At 42.9% G+C, this 27,691-nt stretch overlaps 1 protein-coding gene across 2 annotated transcripts in view; it reads left to right on the top strand.

Moving 5' to 3' along the window:
• Positions 1-13,975, top strand: part of MCTP2 (multiple C2 and transmembrane domain containing 2) — a 329,446-nt gene extending 315,471 nt beyond the window's left edge. For both annotated transcript variants that reach the window (XM_040342357.1, XM_040342356.1), the window contains exons 21-23: positions 5,782-5,891; positions 9,285-9,382; positions 12,124-13,975. In XM_040342357.1, coding sequence (XP_040198291.1) covers positions 5,782-5,891; positions 9,285-9,382; positions 12,124-12,192 — 277 coding nt within the window. In that variant the 3' untranslated portion in view covers positions 12,193-13,975. The remainder of the gene's footprint in view (positions 1-5,781; positions 5,892-9,284; positions 9,383-12,123) is intronic.
• Positions 13,976-27,691: the final 13,716 nt, after the last annotated feature.

The raw sequence follows: 27,691 nt of genomic DNA, 5'->3' as shown, positions 1-27,691 counted from the left end.
TCCACAATAGAAGCACATTTATTTTGGGTATAAGTCTATCAGCATGGCATCTTGACTTTACAATTATTGCCCACTCTTCTTTGCAAAAACACTCCAAATCTGTCAGATTGCGAGGACATCTCCTGTGCACAGCCCTCTTCAGATCACCCCACAGATTTTCAATGGGATTCGGGTCTGGGCTCTGCCTGGGCCATTCCAAAACTTTAATTTTCTTCTGGTGAAGCAGTTGATTTGGATGTATGCTTTGGGTCGTTGTCATGCTGAAAGATGACGTTCCCCTCATGTTCAGCTTTCTAGCAGAAGCCTGAAGGTTTTGTGCCAGTATTGACTGATATTTGGAACTGTTCATAATTCCCTCTACCTTGACTAAGGCCCCCTGTTCCAGCTGAAGAAAAACAGCCCCCTGATGCTGCCATCACCATGCTTCATGGTGGGTATGGTGTCCTTTTGGTGATGTGCAGTGTTTTTGCGCCAAACACATCTTTTGGAATTATGGCCAAAAGTTCAACCTTGGTTTTTCATCAGACATAACATATTTTCCCACATGCTTTTGGTAAACTTCAGATGTGTTTTTACTAAATTTAGCTGGACTTGGATGTTTTTCTTTACAAGAAAAGGCTTCCATCTTGCCGCTCTACCCCATAGCCCAGACATATGAAGAATACAGGAGATTGTTGTCAGATATCACACAGCCAGTACTTGCCATATATTCCTGCCGCTCCTTTAATGTTGCTGTAGCCCTATTGCCAGCCTCCCTGATCAGTCTTCTACTCGTATTTTCATAAATTTTGGTGGGACGTCCAGTTTTTGGTAATGTCACTGGTGTGCCATATTTTCTCCACTTGATGGTGACCTTCTTCACTGTGTTTCATGGTATATTTAATGCCTTGGAAATTCTTTTGTACCTTTCTCCTGACTGATATCTTTTAAAAATGAGATCCCTCTGATGCTTTGGAAGCTTTCTGCAGACCATGTGTTTTGCTGTAGGATGCGACCAAGAAAATGTCAGAAAAGACCTACTAGAACAGCTGAACTTTATTTGGGGTTAATCAGAGGCACTTTAAATGATGGCAGGTGTGTACTGACTCCTATTTAACATGAGTTTGAATGTGATTGCCTAATTCTGTACACAGCTACATCCCCAGTTATAAGAGGGTGCAACCATATTATTTTATTTTTACTTCCCTCCACCTAAACGATTTTAGTTTTTTCAACTGTGTTGTACAGTTTATAGGTCACATTAAAGGTGGAAAAAGTTCTGTAATGATTTAACTTTGTCTATTTTTTTTTACATCACAGAAACCTGACATTTTAACAGGGGTGTGTAGACTTTTCATATCCACTGTATGTGTATATTTTTTGTAACAGCTAGACTTGTCTTCCTGTAACACACTGTAAGTTGAATGCAGATTTTTTTTTTCTAGCCATGTTTTATATGCTTTGTTCATTAAAGTGGTGGTTCACCCTAAAATGCAAGTTTCTACCATGAAATCCAGCATAGTAGCGTGAGCTACAGTATGCCTTTATTTTATTTTTTTGCGCCGTACTCACTGTTTAATCCCGGAGATAAGTTTCAGACTCCCCGCGGGGAATGGGCGTTCCTATGCAGAGGGGACAATGATTGACGGCCAGCTATGGCGCGTCACGCTTCCCGAGTAGGACTCGGCTCTTCACGGCGCTTTACGGCGCCTGCGCACAGACTAGGAGCTGACTGCGCAGGCGCCGTGAAGAGCCAAGTCCTATTTCGGCTATTTCCGTGAAGCGTGACGCGCCATAGCCGGCCGTGAATCATGTTCCCCTCTGCATAGGAACGCCTACTAGACTGAAACTTAACTACGGGATTAAACAGTGAGTACGGCGCAAAAAAATAAAATAAAGGCATACTGTAGCTCGCGCTAGTATGCTAGATGGCATGTTGGAAAACAAATGTGTTTTTTTTTTAGGGTGAACCCCCGCTTTAAAAAGCCATAAGCAAGAATGATGGATATATAACATGTCATTTTTATTGAAGCCTGGTACCATCTAGAGAGAGGTTTAAAGTTAATCTCTGTTATTTTTGAATTCCTTGTAGAGGAGGTATGAACAAGTTGGGTTACTGTTTGGTTACGTTAGAGGGATGTTCAGGTTTAGTAGTAGTACTTGTTTCTTTTATGACAGTTCAACATCTGCCTTAACAAATTGGATTAAGATGTTTGTACTATCTCCTTGGCTATAAGTGTGTATACAAAACTTGCATCTTCAACAACCACGACTAACATTTGACAAATCATGTGGTACGTTCCTGACACTTAAAAGTGGTTGTAAACCCCATGCGTGAAATCTGAACTGGGCACATATGTATATCTGTAATGTTTACTTATCTCTCTCCAAAGCCATAAGTCCCATGTCTTTCTACTGCTCTGTTACTCTGTTATCATCATGACAACTTCTGGCAAGCTCTCTGACGCACAAGATAAAAGCAGCTGGAAATTCGTGTTGGGGAGGGAACTTAGATAAGCAGGGAACTTGTTTATCAGTCTACAGCTCTGCAAGTTTTTTTGTTCCTCTGCCTACACTGAACAGGACACATTTTTGGTCCATTTATGGCCAGTTTTAATAAAGATGTGGTTTGGATAAGTTGCAAACATCTTCAGCAATACAAACAAGTCTGGTTAAAGCGGTTGTAAACCCAACCACACAACTTGCACCTACAGGTAAGCCTAGATTAAGGCTTACCTGTAGGTGCAAGAAATATCTACTTAACCTACACGGGTAAGGAGATATTTTCTGAAAACTCTGCACCGATGTCTATGGCGCATGCATGCCGTAGACAACGGTGCAGATGCACTGAATGTTCTGGCATTATCAATGATAATGCCGGAAACTGGCAAATGCCCGGGGATCTGCCGGTCCCGCGCGCATGCGCGGGGGTGACGTCATCGCCGCTCCGGCCAGTCACCGCACCGGAGCGGCGATACAAGGAAGATGCTCCGAGGAGACATGGCGGCGGAGGGGGACGAGGAGCGATTCGGGGGATTCAATCTCAGGTAAGTGCAACATAATGAGCTAATATGCTTTGCATACTAGCTCATTATGCCTTTTTCTTGCAGGTTTTTTTTCCCTGGGTTTAGTTCCATGGTTTACTTCCTCTTTAAATGTGACCAAGTTAACTGCTACCAGCTTTACCATGACCTGGGTAATCGAGAACCTTCACAGACATACAAACAGTGTTTTTGTATTTAGGGTTAGCTCATATGGGTGATAGAATAGTTAGAGCTTCAAATACGAGTAATTAAATAAGCATAATCAGACTGTGATTTATTACAGGTACTTATATAGCACCGTCAATTTATGCAGCACTTTACATATATGAAGCCCTACAGAATGTTCATAATGTACGAGTCTTATTTGACAGAATTCAGTAAAGGGACATTAAATGTGGCGTTAGGCTTTAATTGGCTTTTAGGGAGGCCAAATGGGGACAGGGCCAAGTTGGCTGTAATGGCAATAGTAAAGACTGGTTGTTTTTGACCGGAAGTCATTTTAACTTGTACTTTTGTATTGGGTGTGTTGCAGATACTAGCACACACTGTAAGTAGTTTATTTGGTTATGCTTATTTTGGTATTAAACACCTCCCTTCCTTCCTACACCAAACTACATTTATAACCTAAGGTATAAATAAGATTCTGTCCTTGGACCTCTTCTTTTTTTTTTCTTTTTTTTTTCATATTTTTTTATTGAAAGGGTTACTTCACAGTTACAAAACATAGAGCATTAGATATTAGTTGTACATTATTGGACCACTCTTATTCTCTGTCTGCACCTCCTCACTGAGTTAAGCGATTGCCTACCCACATCTAAATGTCCACCCCTCAGCTCACTCCTTCAGTCTCCTCAAGTATTACCGATTTACTATGAGGCATAGCCTGGATTTCACCAAACTTCCTCAAACTCAATCTATGCAAAACCAAGCTCATAATTTTTCCTCCCCAAGTGCTTTTTCCCCTGATCACTCCGGTCAAGGTCAATAGCACTACTATCAGCCTATCCCCACACGCCTGGGTTCTATGTGTAATCCTGGACTTTGAACTCTCCTTTCAGCCCCATGTCCAATCACTTTCCAAATTTTGCCACCTCAACCTCTGCAACATCTCCAGAATAAGCCCCTTCCTAATAAATGGCACCACAAAGATCCTAGTTCACTACCTGATCATCTCCCGCTTTGACTACTGCAACTCCTTCCTCACAAGATTACCTTTACATAGGTTATCCCACCATCAGTCTAGCATGAATGCTTCTGCCAGGATCATCCACCTTACCAAATTTTTATAGTATCCCTCTCTGTCAATCCCTCCACTGACTTCCACTCAAAATTCAAAATACTAACAACTTCTTACAAAAACCCCAGCTACATCACTACCTTTGTCTCAAAATACCAACCAAATTGTTCTCTTCGTTCTTCACAAGACCTCCTGCTCTCTAGTTCCCTTGTCACCTCCTCCCATGCTCCCCTTCAGGACTTTTCCCAAGCCTCTCCTATTCTATGGAATTTCCTACCCCAATCTGTCCGACCATCTTCTACTGTTTGCTTTAAGACGGTCCCTGAAAACCCTCCTCTTCAGAGAAAGCCTATTCTGCCCATACCAGACAACTGTACTTTTATTTACTCTATCAGATCATCCCCCATGATTACTACCTTTTGTATCACTTGACACACCCTTCTAGAATGTAAGCTCTAATGAGCAGGGCCCTCAGAATTCTCTCCTGTATTGAATTGTATTGTACCTGTACTGTCTGCCCTCATGTTGAAAAGAACTGCAAAACCTGTTGGCGCTATATAAATCAGTATAATAATAATAATCTACTCCTCCAACTTCTACTGAAAAATATACAATGGCTTGTCATAGTAGAAATGGCCGCCATTCAGCAGCCACCAGAACTGGTGCTGGCAGTGTTTACTTTGCTGGTTCTTTTTAAATGCCAACTTGACTCTTTTATAATTTGAAATATTGCTTCAGTGGCAATATATTCCTACCGGTGTTTTTAGTACCCCCCTGTCTTGTTGTTTACGTACCCAGGTAATAGCGGCGTAACTCTCCCCATCTGGGAATTCTTATAAATTCAGAAAGCGCTTGGGCTGTCTTGCTGCCAGAAAGTGTTGACCTCAAAACTGAGGTTTTCAGGATATAGGATGGAGGTAGGTGATTAGACCTACCAGTTCCCAAACAAAACCGGGCGGAATTTACCTTAAAGGTCCTTAGCCTAAAGGTGTTGCATCACTTGGGCCGCGTACACACGATCAGTCCATCCGATGAGAATGGTCCGACGGACCGTTTTCATTGGTTCACCGCTGAAGCAGACTGATGGTCTGATGTGCGTACACACCATCAGTTCAAAAACCGATCGAGTCCAACGCGGTGACGAAAAAAACACGACGACGTGCTGAAAAAAATGAAGTTCAATGCTTCCAAGCATGCGTCGACTTGATTCTGAGCATGCCCGGGTTTGGAACCGATGCTTTTGCATACTAACCATCGGTTTTGACCTATCCGTCAGCCTTCCATCGGTTCGATTTTAAAGCAAGTTCTATGTTTTGGGACCGAAGGACAACAAACCGATGGGGCATACACACGGTCGGTTTGGACAGATGAAACTGAACTTCAGTCCGTTTTCATCGGTTTGGACCGACCGTGTGTATGGCCTTGGTCTTCAATTATCAGAAATTATCATTAATGTGAATGCATATATATTATTTCTAAAGCTATCTAATGTGATTTATTATTATTATTATTATTTTGCAGCACATTTAACTGGAGTGTTCCATTCCTGACCCTGCTTGCCTGCTTCTTACTCCTTGTCGGAACAATTATTTTGTATTTGATACCTTTAAGGTACATCATTCTGATATGGGGTAAGTGGTTTCTGGTGTTTCTATATCTGTGTTTTGGATAGTTCTGGATTGTTCTGTATAAGTAATAACAATTGTGAAATGTTATGTTATAGCCTGTTAGTCATATTGTCTCTCATTATCAAACCTTTGTTTCTTATGGGGAAGGTATTTTGAAAGCTTTGACTGAAAGAATGCCACTTGAATGGATTGGGCATCGGGATGAAACTGGACGATGCAGTTGTTTAATCTCTTACCCCTGAGACTCTGAGATTCAAAACCTTTTTAAACCAGTCACTTTACCCTCCAGACTATTTCAGCATGTTTTGAATGTATTTCAGATTTCTCCTAGCTGGGTAGAGGTTGCCATAAGAGGACTGAGGGTGTAAATGGTTTGTTTGAAGATTTTAGAATAGCAGATTGTATGAACAATACATACATTCTTTAGGACATTTAGGAAATACAATAAATGCAATTTACTATATGTAAAAAAATATATATATTATTATTATTAGTATTATTCTTATTCTTTAATAAATATAATTTCAATTTAGGCAATACAATAACTTTGGCGATTACATAAACCAGGGAAGTACAGCTACCAATGAAGCTAGCGAGGTGGAAAATCAAGCGGGTAGCAGCTTAAAGTGTTTTTTTATTTTTTTTAAATAACAAACATGTCATACTTGCCTCCACTGTGCAACTCGTTTTGCATAGAGTTGCCCTCGAAGCTCTCTCCTGAGGGGTTACCTTGTGGACGCACTCCTGAGTCATACACTCGGTGTCTATAGATGCCGAGTGTATGACTCGGCCCCGGAGCCTGCATCATTGGATTTGATTAAAAAACAGGGGTGGGTGTAATGGCGCTTGCAATAAACTAAAATAATTTTAAAATATAAAACTGAGATTAAAAATCCTGTTGAATAATTCTCCACAGACCAAAGAAATAAATCCAAATGACTGAAGGGTCAATCCTGCCACCAGATGTGGGTCTAAATATGTTCCACTCTAAATACGTCCACGAATACCACCCAACATTAAGGAATAATGTGGGGGATAATGAGAGTGGTGAATAATAAATACCTAATAAGGTAAACAAATGTGCCAAGGCTCTGCACAATGTTGAAAACCCACCACCATAAAGATAATGCCAAATAATAAATCATTAAATACAATATGGGTAAGTGGTAATCACTATAGTGCTAACATCCATTAAAAGTGCATTGTGCAAAATCCAGTGAAAATAATAGTGAAAGAATGTCCACAACAATATATAAAAGTCGATGCAAATACCTAAAATAAATATATAAATGACATGCACAGGTGGGCATGAAAATGATAAATAAATGACATGCACAGGTGGGCATTAAATTTTTTTTGATAAAGAAGTGAAAAAAATGTCCCAAATGATCCACCCAAGGATCAAACGAAATCCAGTAAAGTAATAAACGTGTCCAGTGCACAAACAATAAAAATAATATTAATTGCTTCAAAATGATCAAATAATAGTTTTTAAGTGCAGAAGTGCTCCAAAAGGTCCATGAATCAAAACTTCAGTGCTTGATGCTGAACGTGCATGCGTGCTTGTAAATACCACCGTCAGGCTTCCCACAGTGTCTGGCAGATAGTGTGTTCCAGCCCCTTACCTTAAAGAAGGCTTGTATTAAAGCCTATGTGTACCGCTCCCACAGCCAGCCTTCTGCTGATCCAATCCCATACACCACGGCTCATAAGGGAAAACGATGTCTCTCAAATAAAACATACAGGAAGGGAAGCCTCCATAGCGTAAAATCATTAGGATTTATTGAACAAAAAAACAAGTATGCACTCAGACAGCTAACGAATATCGGCGTGTGTAACCATGTGTCTCCGCTCTGCGGCCGCGAGCGGATGACGTCACCAGCAGCTCTCCACGTCCTCACGCGTATCGTGACAGCCCAACGTCGCTTATTAGTTGTATTTATATAATTTTACTTTAGCCTAGTTGCCCGTGGTTAGGTTGATTTGCGCAATTAGTTCCCCCCCTTTTTTTATAATTGGATTTGATTAACAGCAGCGGGAGCCAATGGCTGAAAGTCGATAATGTAGAGTCGAGAAGCCGTGGAGAGAGCAGTGCGGGATCACTCCCACGGAAATTTGGGGCTCAGGTAAGTAAAACGGGGGGGGGGGCTTGGGGGCCGGACACTGCAAGTTGTTTTTTCACCTTAATGCATAGGATGCATTAGGTGAAAAAATACAAAGGTTTACAACCCCTTTAAGTGCAAGTAAGAGATTCCCTATGAAGTCAAGGCAACATGCTAAAAATTTAAAGAGTAACTTTAGGCTGCATGCAGACAGACAAGCTAGAACCAGTAGCACTGCACTTTTGTCCCATTTGCACACTGCATGTATAGACACCTGTAGGTGTCGGCAAGGATTGCAATTATGGTACATGCAGTAGGGCAGCCTTTTTTTAACCAGGGTGCCTTGAGGTTTCTTCAGGGGTGCCTCAGCAAAATGCCTAAAAATTACCCCAAAGGTCTTATACAAGCCAGCGGGTGGATCAAGTCTGCCTTTCAGATACACAATGCCAAAGGATTTCCCGCATGGAGAGGCGTGATGACGTCGAATCCAAAAGCGGATGGCTAGCGGATTCAACGTCATCACGCCTCTCCATAGGGGGATACACTGACACAGAGTTCACCAACATGAGAAGCCTCGAGGAGCCGAGAGTCGTTTGGGAGACTTTAAATCCCTGGGCCCGGAGAGACCGTCGTGACAGTGGTCACCCTTATAGGGTAAGGAGACTACAACACCATTGTTTGGGTGCTTTATCGGTGGATCAAGATTCCTCTTCTCTCCTTCCCCTCTTTATTCAACTTTGTGCACGACTATGTATCACAACTTAAGAACTCTCCTTTTACTGGTGGATTGATTTAACCATTAATGTGGGACTGTTTATTCACTTTTTTTTTATCACTGGTTGCCTTTGAATATTTAGGCATTCTTTATTTGTGTTTTGGTTTTAGGTACCTTTTTTTTTTTTTCATTAAGAATGCCCATGTAAAGCGCACAAAGAAAACCGCCCTGCCAGTAAATCTACGACGACTCCAAAAGCATTCTTTTTTTTTTTACTATTTGCCTAATATGCATGCAGTGTGACATGGCTGTTTTCACACTGATGGATCTAATGAGATTTTTTAAAATGGAAGTTAAATATTCCAGGAGCTCAGGTGTAAATCAGAGTGTAGTGGGCTGAATGTGTTTTTTCCTCTTCATTTTCGTCCTGAGAAATTAACATGTGACCAGTATAGAAAAGGAACACCAGGCTTTCACACTCATTCCTAACCTGTGAATTTGCTCATACTACCTTGGCTGATGTGCTGGCATTCATTGTGTCTCAAGTAAGAATAAGCTCAAATTGATTTTTCTTCACAGGCATCAATAAATTTACAAAGAAGCTTCGAAACCCATATGCCATTGACAATAATGAGTTTCTGGATTTTCTCTCCAGGGTACCATCTGATGTTCAAAAGGTACGTGTGCGTGCGTGTGCATAGAATATACTGTATATACCCCAACCAAAAAAATAATAATCTGATTTTGACATTTGATAATTGAGTTTCGGTAACATATAATTAACTACATTGTAAGCGTTAGTAGGCACTGGATATGCATTAGCAGGCACTTGCTTTCCAGAATGCTGCACAGTTTATCTTGCAGTATTTAAGTATAACCAAAACCAACACCTTTTTTTTTTATCTTGGAAAGCGTGGTGTGCGTGTGGGGGGAGGGGGGTCTATGTAGGGAGATTTCCCTTCATTTTCTGTAGACTCAACAAAATGCGAAGGGATTCATTTCCAATGTGAAGCAGCTCTCCTTTTAGACAGTTGTCTTGAGAACAGGTGTCCCTATTGGAGGAGTTCCCCTTTATTCTCTTTCTGGTGGTAGCTCAAAATTTTGGATTTCCCCTTACTTTCATAACCTATTACATTAGTGATAGGGACAATAAGAGGAGAGACTGAATCTCCATCTAACACTACCCTACCCCCAGAGATACAATACTGCTGTCTAGTGGTGCCTCTGTTGCTCCTCCACCCAGGGAGGAGACGCCAAACACCTCAAGTATGTTACTGTCCGGATAGCCAGATGAAAATGAATAAAAACAATGTTTTAAAACTAATAGTCACCATATTTAGGATTGGTAAGCTGGAAAATATTCAATTTTTGGGTTTAATACCGCTCTAGGGTCCATTCAGAACAGATTACTATCATTATAATACAGGATTAATATAGTGCCAACCGTTTATGCAGCACTTTACAACATGAGGGCAAACAGTACAATTACACTACAGTTTAATACAGAAGGAATCGGAGGGCCCTAGAGGTTACAATCTAAAAGGAAGGTGTTATGGAACCATCCAGCACCCAGCTTGGGTGCCTCCTTCAAGATATATGGCTTCCTGCAGTCTGAACCTAGGAACCAACAGGTATTATAGCCAAGCACCCAAGACTAGATGACACTAGCTCAGATGCAAACTGGAACTCACTTTATTAAAACTCAGACACATACTTTATACCCCCCAGGAGCACAGGACATTCCCCTCTTGGGGATATCGGTGTGACAATGCAAACTGTAAACGGTAATAACCAGCCAACATGGTGATCTAATTAAACCGTAAGCTAATCAAGATAAGTACATACCATCCTACAATAGCTCGATAACAAGGTAAAATGGTCACAATATTAATTGCATCTCCAAGAGATTAACAGACAGACTAACAATAGGTGACTCCATAATAATGGAAATTCACACCTAGGAGGCACACTGGGGAAGACATACTCAACAAAAAACACATACAACTATAATAAACAGACTATATCAGGAGACCCAGTCCAGCTCAGACTGTCCGGGAACCAGTATTCAAAAAGACCCAGGGCTGTCACAAGTTTTATTAACCAGCTTTTTTCCCACATACATCTGCTCACTAAGTTTCAAGTTAGCAGAGACCATTATGGCTTCATTGGTCAAATGTAATAATGTCCTCTTGCATTATATAACAGGACATCTTCCTAAATGCTTGTAGGTTCCTAAAATGCCAGGGTCGGTAGGCTACCCTCCAGTCCCCTCCAAAAGCCACTGACCTGGCTGTGTCTGTCACAGGAGTGTCAAGAGATGCAAAGGGTAATGACTGTGGGGGATGGGCTGATGAAGATAATAGGTAGGTATGGGCCAGAGAGGCCTCTCAGAAGAGATGAGTTTTCAGGGATCGTCTGAAAGTGGAGAGAGTAGGAGATAGTCAGACAGATTGGGGTAGGGCGTTCCAGAGGATGGGAGAGGCTCTGGAGAAGTCCTGGAGGGCGAGCATGGGAGGAGGTCACAAGGTCTTGGGAGGAACGACGAGAACAAGTAGGTTGGTATTTTGAGGCTAGGTAAGTGATTTAGCTGGGGGGCGAGTTGTGGATGGCTTTGTAAGTTGTTAGTATGTTAAATTAAATTTGTTCAGGTGAGTGGAAGCCAGTGGAGGGATTGGCAGAGAGGGGTAGAAGACACTGATTGGTTTGGTAAGGTGGATATGCACCAACGCATGCCAGTGCCAAATACCTGTACGTTGTAAAATGTATTTCCATGCCTCTCCTAGTTTTGCAGAAAAAACGATAATGTCACAGATGTATTGAACTTTTACAAAGGTAGTCCAGCTCATAAACGCTTGCTGTGCTTCCCCCCCGATTCTTTCTCATGAGACTGCCCTACCAATAGCCGGCCTGGTATTGCTGATCTGGAAATGTTCCAGCGGGAATGCACCGCTAAACCAGCAAGGGGGAAGCTTATCGAGTTACGTGACGCACCTCATGTAATGAACTTGTTGTTAGTATGCTTTTCTTCTTGTCATCCTTATTTATAGGTTTGCACTAAGGCTGTTATATTCCACTAATGTGCATTTTTTTCATTCACTCTCTGGGGGCTTTTTAATTCACTTGTGCAGTACGTTGTAATAGCCCTAACTCCTTAAAAAGGACACCGATTTGCCATTTCTAAAATCTGTTAGAAGCCCCCCTGCCTCATTAAAATAAGATCCGCACTTAATATTTGCACATGTAGAAGTTACTCCATTCTGGCTACCAATTAATTTTCAGTGTTCTCATGTTTAGAAAATGATTCATTACTCGGAACGTTCTGTAGATTCCTCGAGTGTCTCCTTAGGGAGCTATTATCTCACTCCGTAGAAAGCTTCAATTACTTAATAGCAAACGTCATGTCTGTTTACTTTTACAGGTGCAATATGCTGAATTAAGACCCGGCAATAACCAAGGTGCCCTTAGGAAGAAGCGGAGTGGCTTGTAACAGAGTTCATTATTTAAGTTCTCCTTTTTTTTTTCCCCCGCTATAAAATCATGCACTAACTCATCACAGCCGGGACTGTACTCCTAGAACAGTGCAGGGGTGCTGGTTACCCCCTCCATCCAAAGTTGCTTTTTCATATTTCTCACAAATCAAACAGGCTTTCTGACTGGCTTTGGAAAAGTCTATATACCAATGATTTGCCATTATGGATCGGGAATGAAGATCTAAAATTAAAAGGAAAATTAATCTTATGTCTTTTTATTAATGTTATGGTAAATGGTATTTTTGTTGTTTGTGTTCTGGTGGGGGCAAAAAAATGACTGTTTGACAAAGGCCTTAACATTTTCATTGTGAAGGACCTCGCCATGAGTATGTCCAATGTGCTAAATTCCTCTTTTTCTGAATTATTTGTATTATGATGTGCTGTGGTCAAAATGATAGAATAGCCTTTCTCAACCTTTTTACAATGGAGGAACCTCAGGTCTCAGAGAATTCCTGCAGGAATGAATACCGTAGATCTACAGCTCATGATACATTGGCCAAACCACATTAGTAGTCAACGAGGGCTTCTGTGCACTCATGCTCTATTACACTGGTGGTTAGTGAAAAAAACATTTTTTTTAGTGGTGGTCACTGTAGAACCTTAAACACTGGGGAACAAGGAAGAATTTTCCTCCTAATGACAGTGAAACATGATCCCATTTCAGTGGTTCTGCTGAGCGTTGTTGGTACCAGAACTATGTGGGCACCATCAGGCAAAAAATGCATCCATTACTGCTCAATAAACCCTTGGATAATCTCTAGGGGGAACCCAGTGTGGCCACCTTCAGGCAATAAATCAGTCCATCACTGTTCAAGGAACCCTTGGCAATATCTGGAGGAACCCAGTTGTTCTGCTTAGTGGTGATGTTACCAGATCTATGTTGGCACCTTCAGGCAAGAAATCCATCCATCACTGCTCAAGGAACCCTTGGCAACATCTGGAGGAACCCAGTAATGCTGATCAGTGGTAATCGTACCAGAACTATGTGGGGGCACCATCAGGCAAAGAAATCCATCCATCACTTCTCAAGGAGCTCTTGTCAATCTCTGGAAGAACACAGTGATTCTGCTGAGTGGTGTTGGTACCAGAATTATATGGGCACCTTTTGTCAAGAAATTAATCCATCACTGCTTAAGGAACCCTTGGCAATACTTGTAGGATCCCAGTGGTTTTTCTCAGTGGTGGTGTTACCAGAACTATGTGGGCACCTTTCGGCAAGAAATCAATCTAGCTCTGTTTAATGAACCCATGGCAATATCTGGAAAAACCCAGTGGTTCTGCTTAGTAATGTTGGTACCAGAACTATGTGGGGACCTTCCAGCAAGAGATCAATCCATCACTGCCCAAGAAACTCTTGTCCATATCTGGAGGAACCCAGTGATTCTGCTGAGTGGCGTTGGTACCAGAACTATGTGGGGACAATTGGGCAAGAAATCAATCCATTACTGCTCAAGGAACCCTTAGCAAACTCTGGAGGAAAAGTGTCTCCCGTATGTATTGAGCACATGGAACCCTGGTTGAGAATGGCTGGTATAGAAACAGGGCTTTGATGTCATTTGGGAGTAATGCTGTAAAAAAAACGTTAATAGTCGACAAAATGGGAAGAATAACCTTGTTGTAAACAACACCATCTCTTTTATGCAGTTTTTCAGTCCTACCTTAACCAGATCTCCTGGTGCTGCATATATGTACAAACTATATTACATCTGCACCAAATAAAAAAGAAGCATTTGCACCTTACTGCCAAACTGTATATATTGTTGTAAAATATAGAGGTATTTTTATATAATCAATTTCTAGCACTTTTCAGCACACTACAGAAATTTTAATAAAATATTTTTTCTAATTTTGTCAGGGGTTGGAAACACTCTAGTTTACAGGCCATTTCTTTTTAGAAAGGTGCCCTAAGAGCAGAATAGAGACCAAAAAAAACACAACCAACCAAATGACTTTGAACGTGAAATTACTAACATTTATAATGATGGTCTGTTGTGGTGTCTTAGGACAGTTTTGTCTAATCTTTGTTTAAAGGGTCGGTCCGCCCATATACATTACATATATTATAAAGATCTAAAGACTGAAAGTCTAGTTGGAAACTGGTGGTCTGGGTCAGTACCTGGTTTGTTGTATGTCTTTGGCACTCCCAACAGTGAGATCTGCCTGCCAAGATTGCTGGCTGTCTTCCTATCCACCTGGGAGCTTTTGGTTTTCCAACACCTTGTATGGGTTTACCTCACTGTATTTATTAGGGCACTTTGGAGCATGCCTCTTTTTTGTGTATGTATGTGTATATATATATATATATATATATATATATGTGTATGTATGTATGTATGTATGTGTATATATATATATATATATATATATATATATATATATTATATGTGTGTGTGTGTGTGTGTGTGTGTATATAATTTCAAATATCATTTAAAAAATGGGGCAGACTCGATGGTCCATTTGGCAATTTTTCTTGCTGTCACTCTTCTAGGTTTCTTTTTGCATGCTTCAAAGTGCCATAATAAAGAATTAATTGGAAACAATTTTGGTAAACCCATACATATAAAGGGCCACAGCAGGTGTGTATTCACAGGAGCTTGTATCTTTGTATAATTGTCCTTTAATCAGTTCCCCCTGACCTCCTAGTGCTGCATCGGTCATTCCTATGGGTAGGCTGTATATTGCTGGACTACTGAAGGCCAACATGGTTTTCCTATTGGATTAAATGGAGCTATGGCACCCATGCACACTAAAAGGATGACCTGGTGGGGACACTCATGGTGGCCATACATGCTACTATTTTTTTCTGATCAGTCCCTTGTGATATGAATAGTCATCAATCGCATCTGTTTCTATCATATAATCTAATAATCAAATCAATCGAGATACGATCAGATTTATGGCCAAAGCATCTTGGTGCTGCCAATCCATGCAAAAACAGTTGTTAGTAGTCCACCCTGGCCGTTTGACAACCCAATCGAAATTGAGCCTTAAAGTGTTAATGAACCCACAACAGTAAAATTAGTCTGTATGTGCAGTAAAGCATTCTTGTTATACTCACTGTGGATCCTGAGGTTAATCCTCTGCAAAAAAGGCTGCTTGATCTTGTCTCCTCTTATCCTCCCCTTCTTCGAGTCCCCAATCCATCTCCTGATAGTACAGAGGCTAGGGGACAAGCTGCACAAGCCTAGTTTGGTGTGTAATACTAGAGCTTTTTTTTTTCTTGGGAGGGTGCATGTGATTAGCACAGGGCCAATCTGCACTGTCCAGACAGAGGGTCGGGGTCCTGCATCCTCATTCGACAATCATGGGAGAATAAAAAAAATCCTTCAAGCTTTAACCAGATACTGATAGAAGCCACAGGACTGCTATTATACTCTTATAATGAGAAAAGGTATTTAGCAGTTTATATTTACTAAAATAATTGCATTTCCATGTTCTGTGTACTGTGGGAGACCAGATATAGCGAATGCAGGTTCTGGGTTTAGTAACACTTTAATCAAGGGAAGTTATGACTTGTTGGTGGATTTGATCACTTTGGTTGATTGGGGAAATTCATTTTAAAAATCCAAACGCGTGTGGCCCCTATTAGGCTGGAAAAGCAGTGCAAGGCAGGGGGGCATAATGAAGAGCAAGTGTAGGTGGGGCCTCAGTCAGGGTACCCACTTTGGAAGAACCACATGCACACAGGACTATAGTGCTGAATAGTTTATGATGGCTTGAAGAGGGTTGCAGCAAGAGCATTCAGGCAATGTTATGGCACTGTTGCAAGCAGGGCTCAAGTCCTGCGGGAATGCGTGGGAACTGAGTTCCTGCACTTTTTTCACAGCAGGAACGCAGTTTCCTTTGCAGGACTAGAGCAGCCGAGCCGCCCGATCCAATCCTTTACTAAGCGGCGATGCCCAGCTCGAGTCACTGTCAGGGGCTGGCAAACCTTAGTAATCTTTTATGTTAGTGGCCGCTTCCTGTATATGGATTCATCAGGTAGTTTTTTTCTATCACTTCCTCGATGCCGCAATGTTTCCTGGGAGCTTTTGTCATTGTTCCCAGGAGACATTGTGGAGGTCTGCCGCGAGTTATTGCGGGATTTAGAAAGAACTTGCTTAAAGGAAGCGACCAGTAACATAAAGGATTACTAAGGTACAGTGGATCGAAAAAAAAAACATGCGGTTTAGTAATTATCATTTTTTTTTTTTTTTGGTGGGGGGAGTGGATCTTGGGTGGGAGTTCCCACACTTTTTTCCCCAGGACTTGACCCCTGGTTGCAAGGCAATCCAGATCCACTAGAAGCTCTGTATTACGTGTTTTGCAATACTGTTACCAGAGGACAACTTCTGCGGTCGGTGTAGGCTGTACTGGTTCAACTATGGAAGAGTCTTCACTTTTCAGTTCCAACACTGGACAGAATCCGGTACAGCAGGAGTTCTCCCTTTGCTATCCCTACTCACGGGGAACCTATATCTATTATTAGCTCTGCCCCTAGCCAGGCAGTACCTTTCCCTGACTTAGAAGTTGCTCCAGGTTTGCCTGAAGGACATGTGGCTCCCGATTTATAAGGTCCCTCAACAAGTTGGCCTCCAGAGATCTTGTGGGATTTCAATGTCCAATTAGACAGCTGTCTTCCCCATCATGGCTGCTGAAGCCCAAAAGAGGAGACAATTCCCCTTCCTAAGTTACTCTTCTGTAACAGTGGCATAATGCCACCTACAGTCTGGTAGAACAGCTGCACTTGCCTACGCACAGGAGAATTGGGAAACTGATTAAACCACAATTGTGTAGATATTTCCTTCTTGGAGTCCCTGAGAGATTGAATACATTATCAGGTGATTGTCCTCTTTAGTGTCTATACGCATTTGAAATATTGATTTTGGGCGGACTGACCCTAGAATTATGTTCACATATGTTTACCGTTCTTAAAGCGGTGGTTCACCCTAAATAACAAGATTCTACCATTAAATCCAGCATACTAGCGTGAGCTACAGTATGCCTTTATTTATTTTTTGGCGCCGTACTCACAGTTTAATCCCGTAGTGAAGTTTCAGACTCCCCGCGGGGAATGGGCGTTCCTATGCAGAGGGAAGATGATTGACGGCCGGCTATGGCGCATCACGCTTCCCGAAAATAGCCGGAGTAGGTCTCGGCTCTTCACGGCGCTATACGGCGCCTGCGCACAGACTAGGCGCAGGCGCCGTGAAGAGCCAAGTCCTATTTCGGCTATTTCCGGGAAGCGTGACGGGCCATAGCCGGCCGTCAATCATCTTCCCTCTGCATCGGAAAGCCCATTCCCCGCGGGGAGTCTGAAACTTCACTACGGGATTAAACTGTGAGTACGGCGCCAAAAAATAAAATAAAGGCATACTGTAGCTCGCGCTAGTATGCTTGATGGCATGCTAGAAAGAACATTATTTTTTTTAGGGTGAACCCCCGCTTTAAGATGACCCAATTAAATTAATGACTGTAATATATAAAACTCTTATTCATCAAAAAGCATTCTTATAGCAAAAAAAGAAAAAAAAATCCTTCCATTGTCCCATTCTTCTATACGGTTTTGAGGAGAAACCAAGATAATCTTTGATAAATATGGGTCACGGTGACATAACCTACTGGATGTATATTTCTGTTCTAGTACATACTCGAAGGCGGGATTGTGAAATGTTGCACGTGCCAAAGTTTAATAATTATATGTGTTAGAAATAAAAATGTTATCTTTTTAGTGTCTACATAATTTATAGTGGTGTATAATTGTCCAATAAATAGTTTTTTTTCTTTTTTTTTTTTTCTGGATGTACGTATGCTTTAGAATCAGGTGTCACCCTCTTTATGTTTTGCTCTCTATGGATGAAATTAGCTGGAACCACTTCTTATAGCAGGACTATGAATTTAACCCCCGGTACATTTGATTTCATTACACTTCATCGCTAATGTGTAGGGTTATGCATAACGCCATATTATGATTTCTATAGCATAGTTGTAGGATATGTTTTTTAAAAAGTAAATATAAAAAGTTTATATTTCTGATTTTTCTTTCAAGAAAAGTTGATTTCTCTTTTATATCGGCTTTCTGCGATTGGGAATTTGTGCTTTCAGCAGGTTTCAGATTTTAGCAGGTTAATATTTGACACATTTGCTGTCTTAAAGTGGTTGTAAACACTTGCATATATCCATTGAAGTGACTGGCCTCAGGTGGTACACGGAGAGGAAACAAATCCTCTTACATAAATTGTAACTGTTTATCTGCAGCTGTCTCTTCTTCACAGTCTCGTATGGAAACATGCACAGCTGAGACTGCCACTCACTTGCTGTGTGCTAGAGCTCCTCTCCCCATCCCCCCTGGATCCCTCTGCTGAGAGCCGAGTGTAATCTGAGACTGAAGTGGAGGGATTGGACACTCCCCCTTCTACACAGTCTCATAGGTTAACATGCACAGCTCCAGCTGTCAATAACTTGCTGTGTGCTACAGCTCCTCTCCCTATCCCCCTGGATCCCTCTGCTGAGAGCTAAGTGTAATCTGAGATCAAAGTGGAGGGACTGGACACTCCCCCTTCTACACAGTCTCATAGGTTAACATGCACAGCTCCAGCTGTCAATAACTTGCTGTGTGCTACAGCTCCTCTCCCTATCCCCCTGGATCCCTCTGCTGAGAGCTGAGTGTAATCTGAGTTCGAAGTGGAGAGACTGGACACTCCCTCTTCTACACAGTCTCACAGGTTAACATTCACAGCTCCGGCTGTCAATAACTTGCTGTGTGCTACAGCTCCTCTCCCTATCCCCCTGGATCCTTTGCTGAGAGCCGAGTGTAATCTGAGACTGAAGTGGAGGGATTGGACACTCCCCCTTATACACAGTTTCATAGGTTAACATTCACAGCTCTGGCTGTCAATAACTTGCTGCATGCTAGAGCTCCTCTCCCCATCCCCCCTGGATCCCTCTGCTGAGAGCCGAGTGTAATCTGAGATCGAAGTGGAGAGACTGGACACTCCCCCCTTCTACACAGTCTCACAGGTTAACATCCACAGCTCCGGCTGTCAATAACTTGCTGTGTGCTACAACTCCTCTCCCTTTCCCCCTGGATCCTTTGCTGAGAGCCGAGTGTAATCTGAGACTGAAGTGGAGGGATTGGACACTCCCCCTTATACACGGTTTCATAGGTTAACATGCACAGCTCCGGCTGTCAATAACTTGCTGCGTGCTGGAACTCCTCTCCCTATCCCCCTGGATCCCTTTTCTGAGAGCTGAGTGTAATCTGAGACCCAAATAGAGAGAATGGACACCCCCTCTACACAGTCTCATAGGGTAACATGCACAGCTAAGGGTGTCAATCGCCTGCTGTGTGCTAGAACTCCTCTCCCCAGCCCCCTGGATCTTTCTGATGAGAGCCTAATGTAATCTGAGACCGAAGTGGAGGGAATGACCACCCCCTTTTACACAATCTCATAGTTTAACATGTCATGCACAGCTGAGGCTGTCAATGCCTTGTGTGCTTGAGCTTTCCTCCCCTCCCCCCTGGATTGCTCTGCTTCAAAAGGCAGAGGATCTGATATCACATACTGCACAGAGCGGTGACCTGAGTATAATCTGAAACCCTATTGAAAGGAATGGCCACACCCCCTTCTACGCAGTCTCATAGGGAAACATGCACAGCTTAGGCTGTTAATCACTCCACTGTCAATCTCTACCCTCCCAACCCCCCTGGATCCCCTACAGTCACTATAACCTGCCAGAAGAGACTAATGCAGATAGGAGAGGAAGGAGACACTCCATAGCTCAGAGAGGAGATCTGAGTGTAATCTGAGACTAGAGTGGAGGAAATGGACACCCCCCTCCCCTTCTACACCGTCTCAAAGGGAAACATTAACAGCTGAGGCTATTAATCCCTCCGCTGGTAATTTCTTCCCTCCCAGTCCCTATAACCTGTCAGAAGAGACTCCTGCAGATAGGGGAGGAAGGAGACATTGCATAGCTCAGAGAGGAGACCTGAGTGTAATCTGAGACTAGAGTGAAGGGAATAGCCCCCCCCCCACAGAGTCTCACTGAAAAACAAGCACAGCTGAGGCTGTAAATCATTTACTGTGTGCTTGAGCTCCCCTTTCCACCCCCCTGGATCCTTTGCAGGGTCAGCATAACCTGTCAGAAATGACTCATGCAGATAGCAGAGGGAGTAGACAGCAGACAGAAAACACGATCAATGCTTTGGATCGAGACAAGTACACCCTATACAAGGATGTGCTTTGTTCATTTTTCATTTCAGAGGTTAAAGTGGAGGTTCACCCGGAAATACCACTTTTTAACCTTAGATTGATGCTCATTTTGTCTAGGGGAATCGGCTAGTTGTTTTAAAATCGAAGCTGTACTTACCGTTTTAGAGAGCGATCTTCTCCGCCACTTCCGGGTATGGGCTGCGGGACTGGGCGTTCCTATTTTGATTGACAGTCTTCCGACAGGCTTCCGACGGTCGCATCCATCGCGTCACGATTTTCCAAAAGTAGCCGAACGTCGGTGCGCAGGCGCCGTATAGAGCCGCACCGACGTTCGGCTTCTTTCGGCTACTCGTGACGCGATAGATGCGACTGTCGGAAGCCTGTCAATCAAGGACTGCCCACTCCCGAAGACCATACCCGGAAGCGGCGGAGAAGATCGCTCTCTACAACGGTAAGTACTGCTCGGATTTTAAAACAACTAGCAGATTCCCCTAGACAAAACGAGCATCAATCTACGGGTAAAAAAAAAATTATGGGCGAACTCCCGCTTTAACAACCACTTTGATACTGAAAGCCCCACTTTTTTCCCCTGCATCATTACAGCCTTCTGTTTGGATACAAAGACTGTCATATACATTTTAATTTGATTTGATTGGTAAGGTTGTTCAAGGTCCCTCAACACTTGGAGCTCAGAGAGTGCAGAGGAACATTGTATAACATATGACTGTAAAACCATATTCACAGAGGAAGTTCAAATGTTAGTTGCATTACGTTTTGAATGGTGTTTTTTTTCTTTAAAAAATTGACACATTAGTCTTGGTTGAATTCTACTTCTTTCAAATGTGTAGTTTTATTTCTGGTTAGAATTCTATTTTTTTATATCGAATAAAAAAAAAAAAGTTGTACATTTCTTTTAAATGAACCAAATACATGTGATGCTCTCAAATTGTATTAAAAGACATAAAAAGATAAAATGTGTGTTTGTTCTTTAATGGGATTCTTGCATGTTTTGTGTCACGAAAATCATTTTTTTCGGGGGGGAAAAAAATTATTTGATCCCCCCCCCCTACAGATTTTTTAAGGGTCTATAATTTTTATCATGTGTATTTTAACCACTTAAGCCCCGGACCAAAATGCAGCTAAAGGACCAGGCCCCTTTTTGCGATTCGGGACTGCGTCGCTTTAACGGACAATTGCGCGGTCGTGCGACGTTGCTCCAAAACAAAATTGGCGTCCTTTTTTTCCCACAAATAGAGCTTTCTTTTGGTGGTATTTGATCACCTCTGCGGTTTTATTTTTTTGCGCTATAAACAAAAGTAGAGCGACAATTTTGAAAAAAATGCAAGATTTTTTACTTGTTGCTATAATAAATATCCCCCAAAAATAGATAAAAAAAACTATTTTTTCCTCAGTTTAGGCCGATACGTATTCTTCTACTTATTTTTGGTAAAAAAAATCGCAATAAGCGTTTATCGATTGGTTTGCGCAAAGTTTATAGCATTTACAAAATAGGGGATAGCTTTATAGCATTTTTCTAAAAAAATTTTTTTACTACTAATGGCGGCGATCAGCGATTTTTTTCATGACTGCGACATTATGGCGGACACTTCGGACAATTTTGACATATTTTTGGGACCATTGTCATTTTCATAGCAAAAAATGCATTAAAAATGCATTGTTTACTGTAAAAAAGACAATTGCAGTTTGGGAGTTAAAGCGGGAGTTCACCCGAATTTTTTTTTTTAACATTAGATTGAGGCTATTTAAGGGGAGCAGAAACGGGTATTTTTTTTAAAATCAATGCCGTACTTACCGTTTTCGAGATAGATGTTCTCCCGCCGCTTCCGGGTATGATCTTTGGGACTGGGCGTTCCTATTTGATTGACAGCCTTCCGACAGTCTTCCGACAGTCACATACAGCGCGTCACCAGTTGCCGAAAGAAGCCGAACGTCGGTGCGGCTCTATACGGCGCCTGCGCACCGACGTTCGGCTACTTTTGGAAAATCGTGACGCGCTGTATGCGACGGTCGGAAGGCTGTCAATCAAATAGGAACGCCCAGTCCCGCAGCCCATACCCGGAAGCAGCGGGAGAACATCTATCTCAAACGGTAAGTACGGTATTGATTTAAAAAAAAATACCCGTTTCTGCTCCCCTTAAATAGCCTCAATCTAATGTTAAAAATGTATTTTTTGGGTGAACTTCCACTTTAACCACAAGGGGGCGCTGAAGGGGTTGTGTGACCTCCATTTGTGTTTCTAACTGTAGGGGGGTGTGGCTGTAGGTGTGACATCATCGATTGTGTTTCCCTATAAAAGGGAACACACGATCGATGACAGCGCCACAGTGAAGAACGGGGAAGCGTTGTTTACACACAGCTCTCCCCGTTCTTCAGCTCCGGGGACCGATCGCGGGACTCCCGCGGCGATCGGGTCTGCGAGTCCCGCGGCCACGTTCACGGAGCTTCGGACCGGGTCGTGGGTGCGCCCTGCGAGCGCGTGCCCGCGACCCACGGCTGGGCATTATACAATCACGTACAGGTACGTGATTGTGCCCAGCCGTGCCGTTCTGCCGACATATATCGGTGTTGGGTGGTCCTTAAGTGGTTAACCACATCCCACCCGGCCACTGTACATATACAGCCGGGTGGGCTCTCTCTCCTTCTGAGTGGACATTCAGGAACGTCCCTCAGAAGGAGGGGGATCGCGCGCAGTGGCACGATCCCGATGTGCTCGTGTCACCCGGACGCAGCGCATTTCCAATCCGCAGGAGGACTATGTGATTGGCCCTCCTGATCTCATGATGGCCGTGTCCAATCACAGCCGTCATGTGATGTGAATAGAGAGCAGGTTGCACGGCTCTCCTCTCCTCGTACCGAAGTTGCCGGTGAGGAGAGCGGATAGCTGCAGCTGGCCGGTGATCAGTGAGTATGAGCTGTTTTTTACAGCTTTTTACACACTGATCACCAGCCTAGTGTCACCCCACAATGTAAACACACAATGTCCCCAAACCACATGTCCCCACACAGTAAAATCACATGTCCCAATGATCATCTGCGTACATCTATCCGTGATCACACAAACCAATTATTATACACAGGATTTTTTTTACCAAAGACACATTTTAAAAGAAATCCAATAAAATCAAATTTTGTCATAAATTTAAGCCAAAATGTGTTCTGTTACATACAGAATACATTTTGGCTTAAATTTATGACAAAATTTGATTTTATTGGATTTCTTTTAAAATGGAAAGAAGAAAATATTGTTTTTTTTTTCCCAAAGCTTCGCTCTTTTTTTCGTTTATATCGCAAAATTAAAAAACGGAGCTGTGAATACCACCAAAAGAAAGCTCTGTCTGTGCGAACAAAATTATAAAAATGTCATTTGGGTACAGCGTAGCACGACCGTGCAATTGTCATTGAAAGTGCGAGAGCGCTGAAAATTGGTCTGGAAAGGAAAGGGGTGAAAGTGCCCAGTATTGATGTGGTTAAATGATGGGGACAAAATATCAACCAAAAATCCAGAAAAAAAACACAATACAAATATTACCGTGTTTCCCCCGAAAATAAGCCTGGGTCTTGTATTCATTTTTTCGACAAAAGACCCAGTAGGGCTTATTTTCGGGGTAGGGCTTGTCATGTGCTATCTTCTCTCCCCATCTCCTGGAACGGAGTTAAAAATGCCTGTAAAATCATAAAATGCACTGTATTACAGCCCCCCATACAATGTAAAGTGTGCACCGTACCTTCCTACAGCGCCTTCCTCGGTCCTTTCGTGACCCGCCTGATCGATCTTCCATGCTCTGAGCACTGCAGAGGGAGGGGGGCTCGAGATTCCTTTTGCTGACAGCTGGCAGAAGTAGAGCAGCGGGGAGTCAGCTGAGCGCCGCTCGGCACATTCATGTACCGCCTGAACGGTCTTTTTCCCACTCCGAGCACTGCAGAGGGAGGGGGGCCCCGAGATCCCCTGCTGACAGTAGGCAGAAGGAGAGCAGCGGAGAATCAGCTGAGCGACAAATGGCACCTCCATGTACCGCCTGAATGGTCTTTTTCTGCTTTGAGCACTACAGAGGGAGGGGGGCCGAGATCCTGCGCTGACAGAAGAGGAGGAGAGCAGCGGGGATCAGCTGAGCAGCACTGCAACAAAGGTATTTACCAAAAAAACATACACAGTCTAGAACACACAACCCCAAACTAGGGCTTATTTTCGGGGTAGGGCTTATATTGCAGCCTTCTCAAAAAATTACAGTAGGGCTTACTTTCAGGGTAGGTCTTATTTTCGGGGAAACACTGTATGTTGAGTTGCATTTCAGTGAGTAAAATAAGTGTTTGATCGCCAAGCAAAACAAGACTTAGTATTTGGTGGAGAAACCCTTCTTGGCAAGCACAGAGGTAAGACGCACGCTTCTTGTAGTTGGTGACCGGATTTGCACACATCTCAAGGAGGGATTTTGGTCCACTCTTCTTTACAGATCTTCTTGAAATCCTTAAGATTTCTTGGCTGTCGCTTAGCAACTCAAAGTTTCAGCTCTCTCCATACATTTTCTACAGGATTGAGGTCTGGAGACTGGCTAGGCTACTCCATGACCTTAATGTGCTTAATTAGTAAACAGAGTTCACTTGTGTGTAATTTAATCTCAGTATACATAAAGCTGTTCTGTGAAGCCCTTAGAGGTTTGTTAGAGACCCATGGTGAACAAACAGCATCAAGAAGGCCAAGGAACACACCAGACAGGTCCGGGATAAAGTTGTAGAGAAGTTTTAAAGCAGGGTTGGGCTATAAAAAAAATATCCCAAGTTTTGAACATCTCACGGAGCTCTCTTCAATCCATCATCCGAAAATGGAAAGCGTATGGCACAACTGCACACCTACCAAGACATGGCCGTCCACCTAAACTGACAGGCTGGGCAAGGAGAGAATTAATTAGAGAAGCAGCTAAGAGGCCCATGGTAACTCTGGAGGAGCTGCAGAGATCCACAGCTCAGGTTTGAGAATCTGTCCACGGGACAACTATTAGTCGTGCACTCTACAAATCTGCCCTTTATGGAAGAGTGGTAAGAAGAAAGCCATTGTCGAAAGAAAGTCATAAGTTCCATTTGCAGTTTGCAGGGAACCATGTGGGGGACACAACAAATATGTGTAAGAAGGTGCTCTGGTCAGATGAGAGCAAAATGGAACTTTTGGCCTAAAAGAAAAACACTGTGTGGCGGAATAAAAGACCGCACATCACCCTGAAAACAGCACCACCGTGAAGCATGGTGGTGGCAGAATCATGTTGTGGGATGCTTTTCTTCAGCAGGGACAGGGAAGCTGGTCAGAGTTGATGGGGAGATGGATGGAGCCAGATAAAGGGAAATCTTAGAAGAAAACCTGTAATGCCGCGTACAGACAATCGGACATTCCGACAACAAAACCGTGGATATTTTTCCGATCGATGTCTGCTCAAACTTGTCTTGCATACACACAGATGTTGGAAATTATGAACGTCAAGAACGCAGTGACGTACGATGAGCCAAGCAAAATGAAGTTCAATAGCCAGTGCGGCTCTTCTGCTCGATTCCGAGCATGCATGGAATTTTGTGCATCAGAATTGTGTACACGCTCGGGATTTCTGGCAAGTTTTGTTGTTGGAAAATTTGAGAACCAGCTCTCAAGCATTTGTTGTCGGAAATTCCGACCGTGTGTATGCTGCATTGGAGTCTGCAAAAGACTTGAGACTGGGGCGGAGGTTCACCTTCCAGCAGGACAACGACCCTAAACATACATCCAGAGCTACAATGGAATGGTTTAGATCAAAGCATATTCATGTGTTAGAATGGCCCAGTCAAAGTCCAGACCTAAATCCTATTGAGAATCTGTGGCAAGGCTTGAAAATTGCTGTTCCCAGACGCTTTGCTAGATGTGCAAAGCTGGTAGAGACACCCCCAAAAAGACTTGCAGCTGTAATTGCAGTGAAAGGCGGTTCTACAAAGTATTGCCTCCGGGGCGCTGAATACAAATGTACCCCCCACACTTTTCACATATTTGTAAAAAAAAATTGAAAACCATTTATCATTTTCCTTCCACTTCACAATTATATGCCACTTTGTGTTGGTCTATCACAGTGATGGCGAACCTATGGCACGGGTGCCACTGCCGGCACGCCAAAAAATTTCAGGTAGGTGAGCGTAATGTTCAGGTAGGTGAGTGCATGTGTTGGGTAGGTGAGTGTAATGGTCGAGTAGGTAAGTGGCATGTGTCAGGTAGGTGAGTGCAATAATCAGTGCATGTGTCAGGTAGGTCAGTGTATTCTGAACACAACGCATTCCTGAACCCTGCATTCTAAGAAAATCTGGCAGAATCGTAAGTTTTTGGTCCCTAAGGCCGCGTACACACGATCGGTTAAACCGATGAGAATGGTCTGATTGACTGTTTTCATCCTTCTAAACCGATCGTGTGTAGGCGCCATCGGATATTAAACCATCGGTTAAAAAAAAGCCAACTTGTTTTAAATTTAACCGATGGATTCCTATCCGATAGGTCAAAACCGATCGTTAGTAGGCACAACCATTGATAAAAATCCACGCATTCTCAGAATCAAGTCGACGCATTCTTAGAAGCATTGAACTTTGTTTTTTTCAGCACGTCGTGTTTTACGTCACCGCGTTCTGACGCAATCGTTTTTTTTTATAACCGATGGTGTGTAGGCATGATGGACCATCAGTCAGCTTCATCGGTTAACCGATGAAAACGGTCCATCGGTCCGTTCTCATCGGATGGACCGATCGTGTGTACAGGGCTTTAGGGCTCATTCAGGGGGATGATCAGTCCCATCGTCTGTACAGAGCCGCTGGTAGGTTTAATTCTGTGTTGGCACTTTGAAAGAAATAAGTTGGTTTTGTGTCGCTCGGGCTCAAAAAGGTTTGCATCACTGGTCTATGACATAAAATCCAGAAAAAAATCAATTTACGGTTTTAGAAAATTTCACGAGTATGAAAACTTTTTCAAGGCATCTGTAGAGGATAAATGGGGGGGAGCAAGAACCAGGCAATATAAAGGAGAGAAGTAAAAGAGCATGGAGCAGTGGCGGTTCGTCAATAGAGGGCGCTGGAGCGCCGCCCCCTCTGGCTCTCACCACCACTGAGTCTAATAACATAGATTCATGCATTGCACAAATCTATGTTATTATCGCCGATGCCGCTGTTCTATTCAGATGGTCGGCGCTCATGTCCGGCCATCTGAATAACGGCAGCTGGTTGGCTGTACGGAAGTGCCTATCAG

The sequence above is a fragment of the Rana temporaria genome, chromosome 3, assembly GCF_905171775.1.
Source record: "Rana temporaria chromosome 3, aRanTem1.1, whole genome shotgun sequence".
Lineage (NCBI taxonomy): Eukaryota > Metazoa > Chordata > Amphibia > Anura > Ranidae > Rana > Rana temporaria.
The sequence above is the reverse complement of the archived record's forward strand: the minus strand, read 5'-3'. Positions and strand labels throughout refer to the sequence as shown.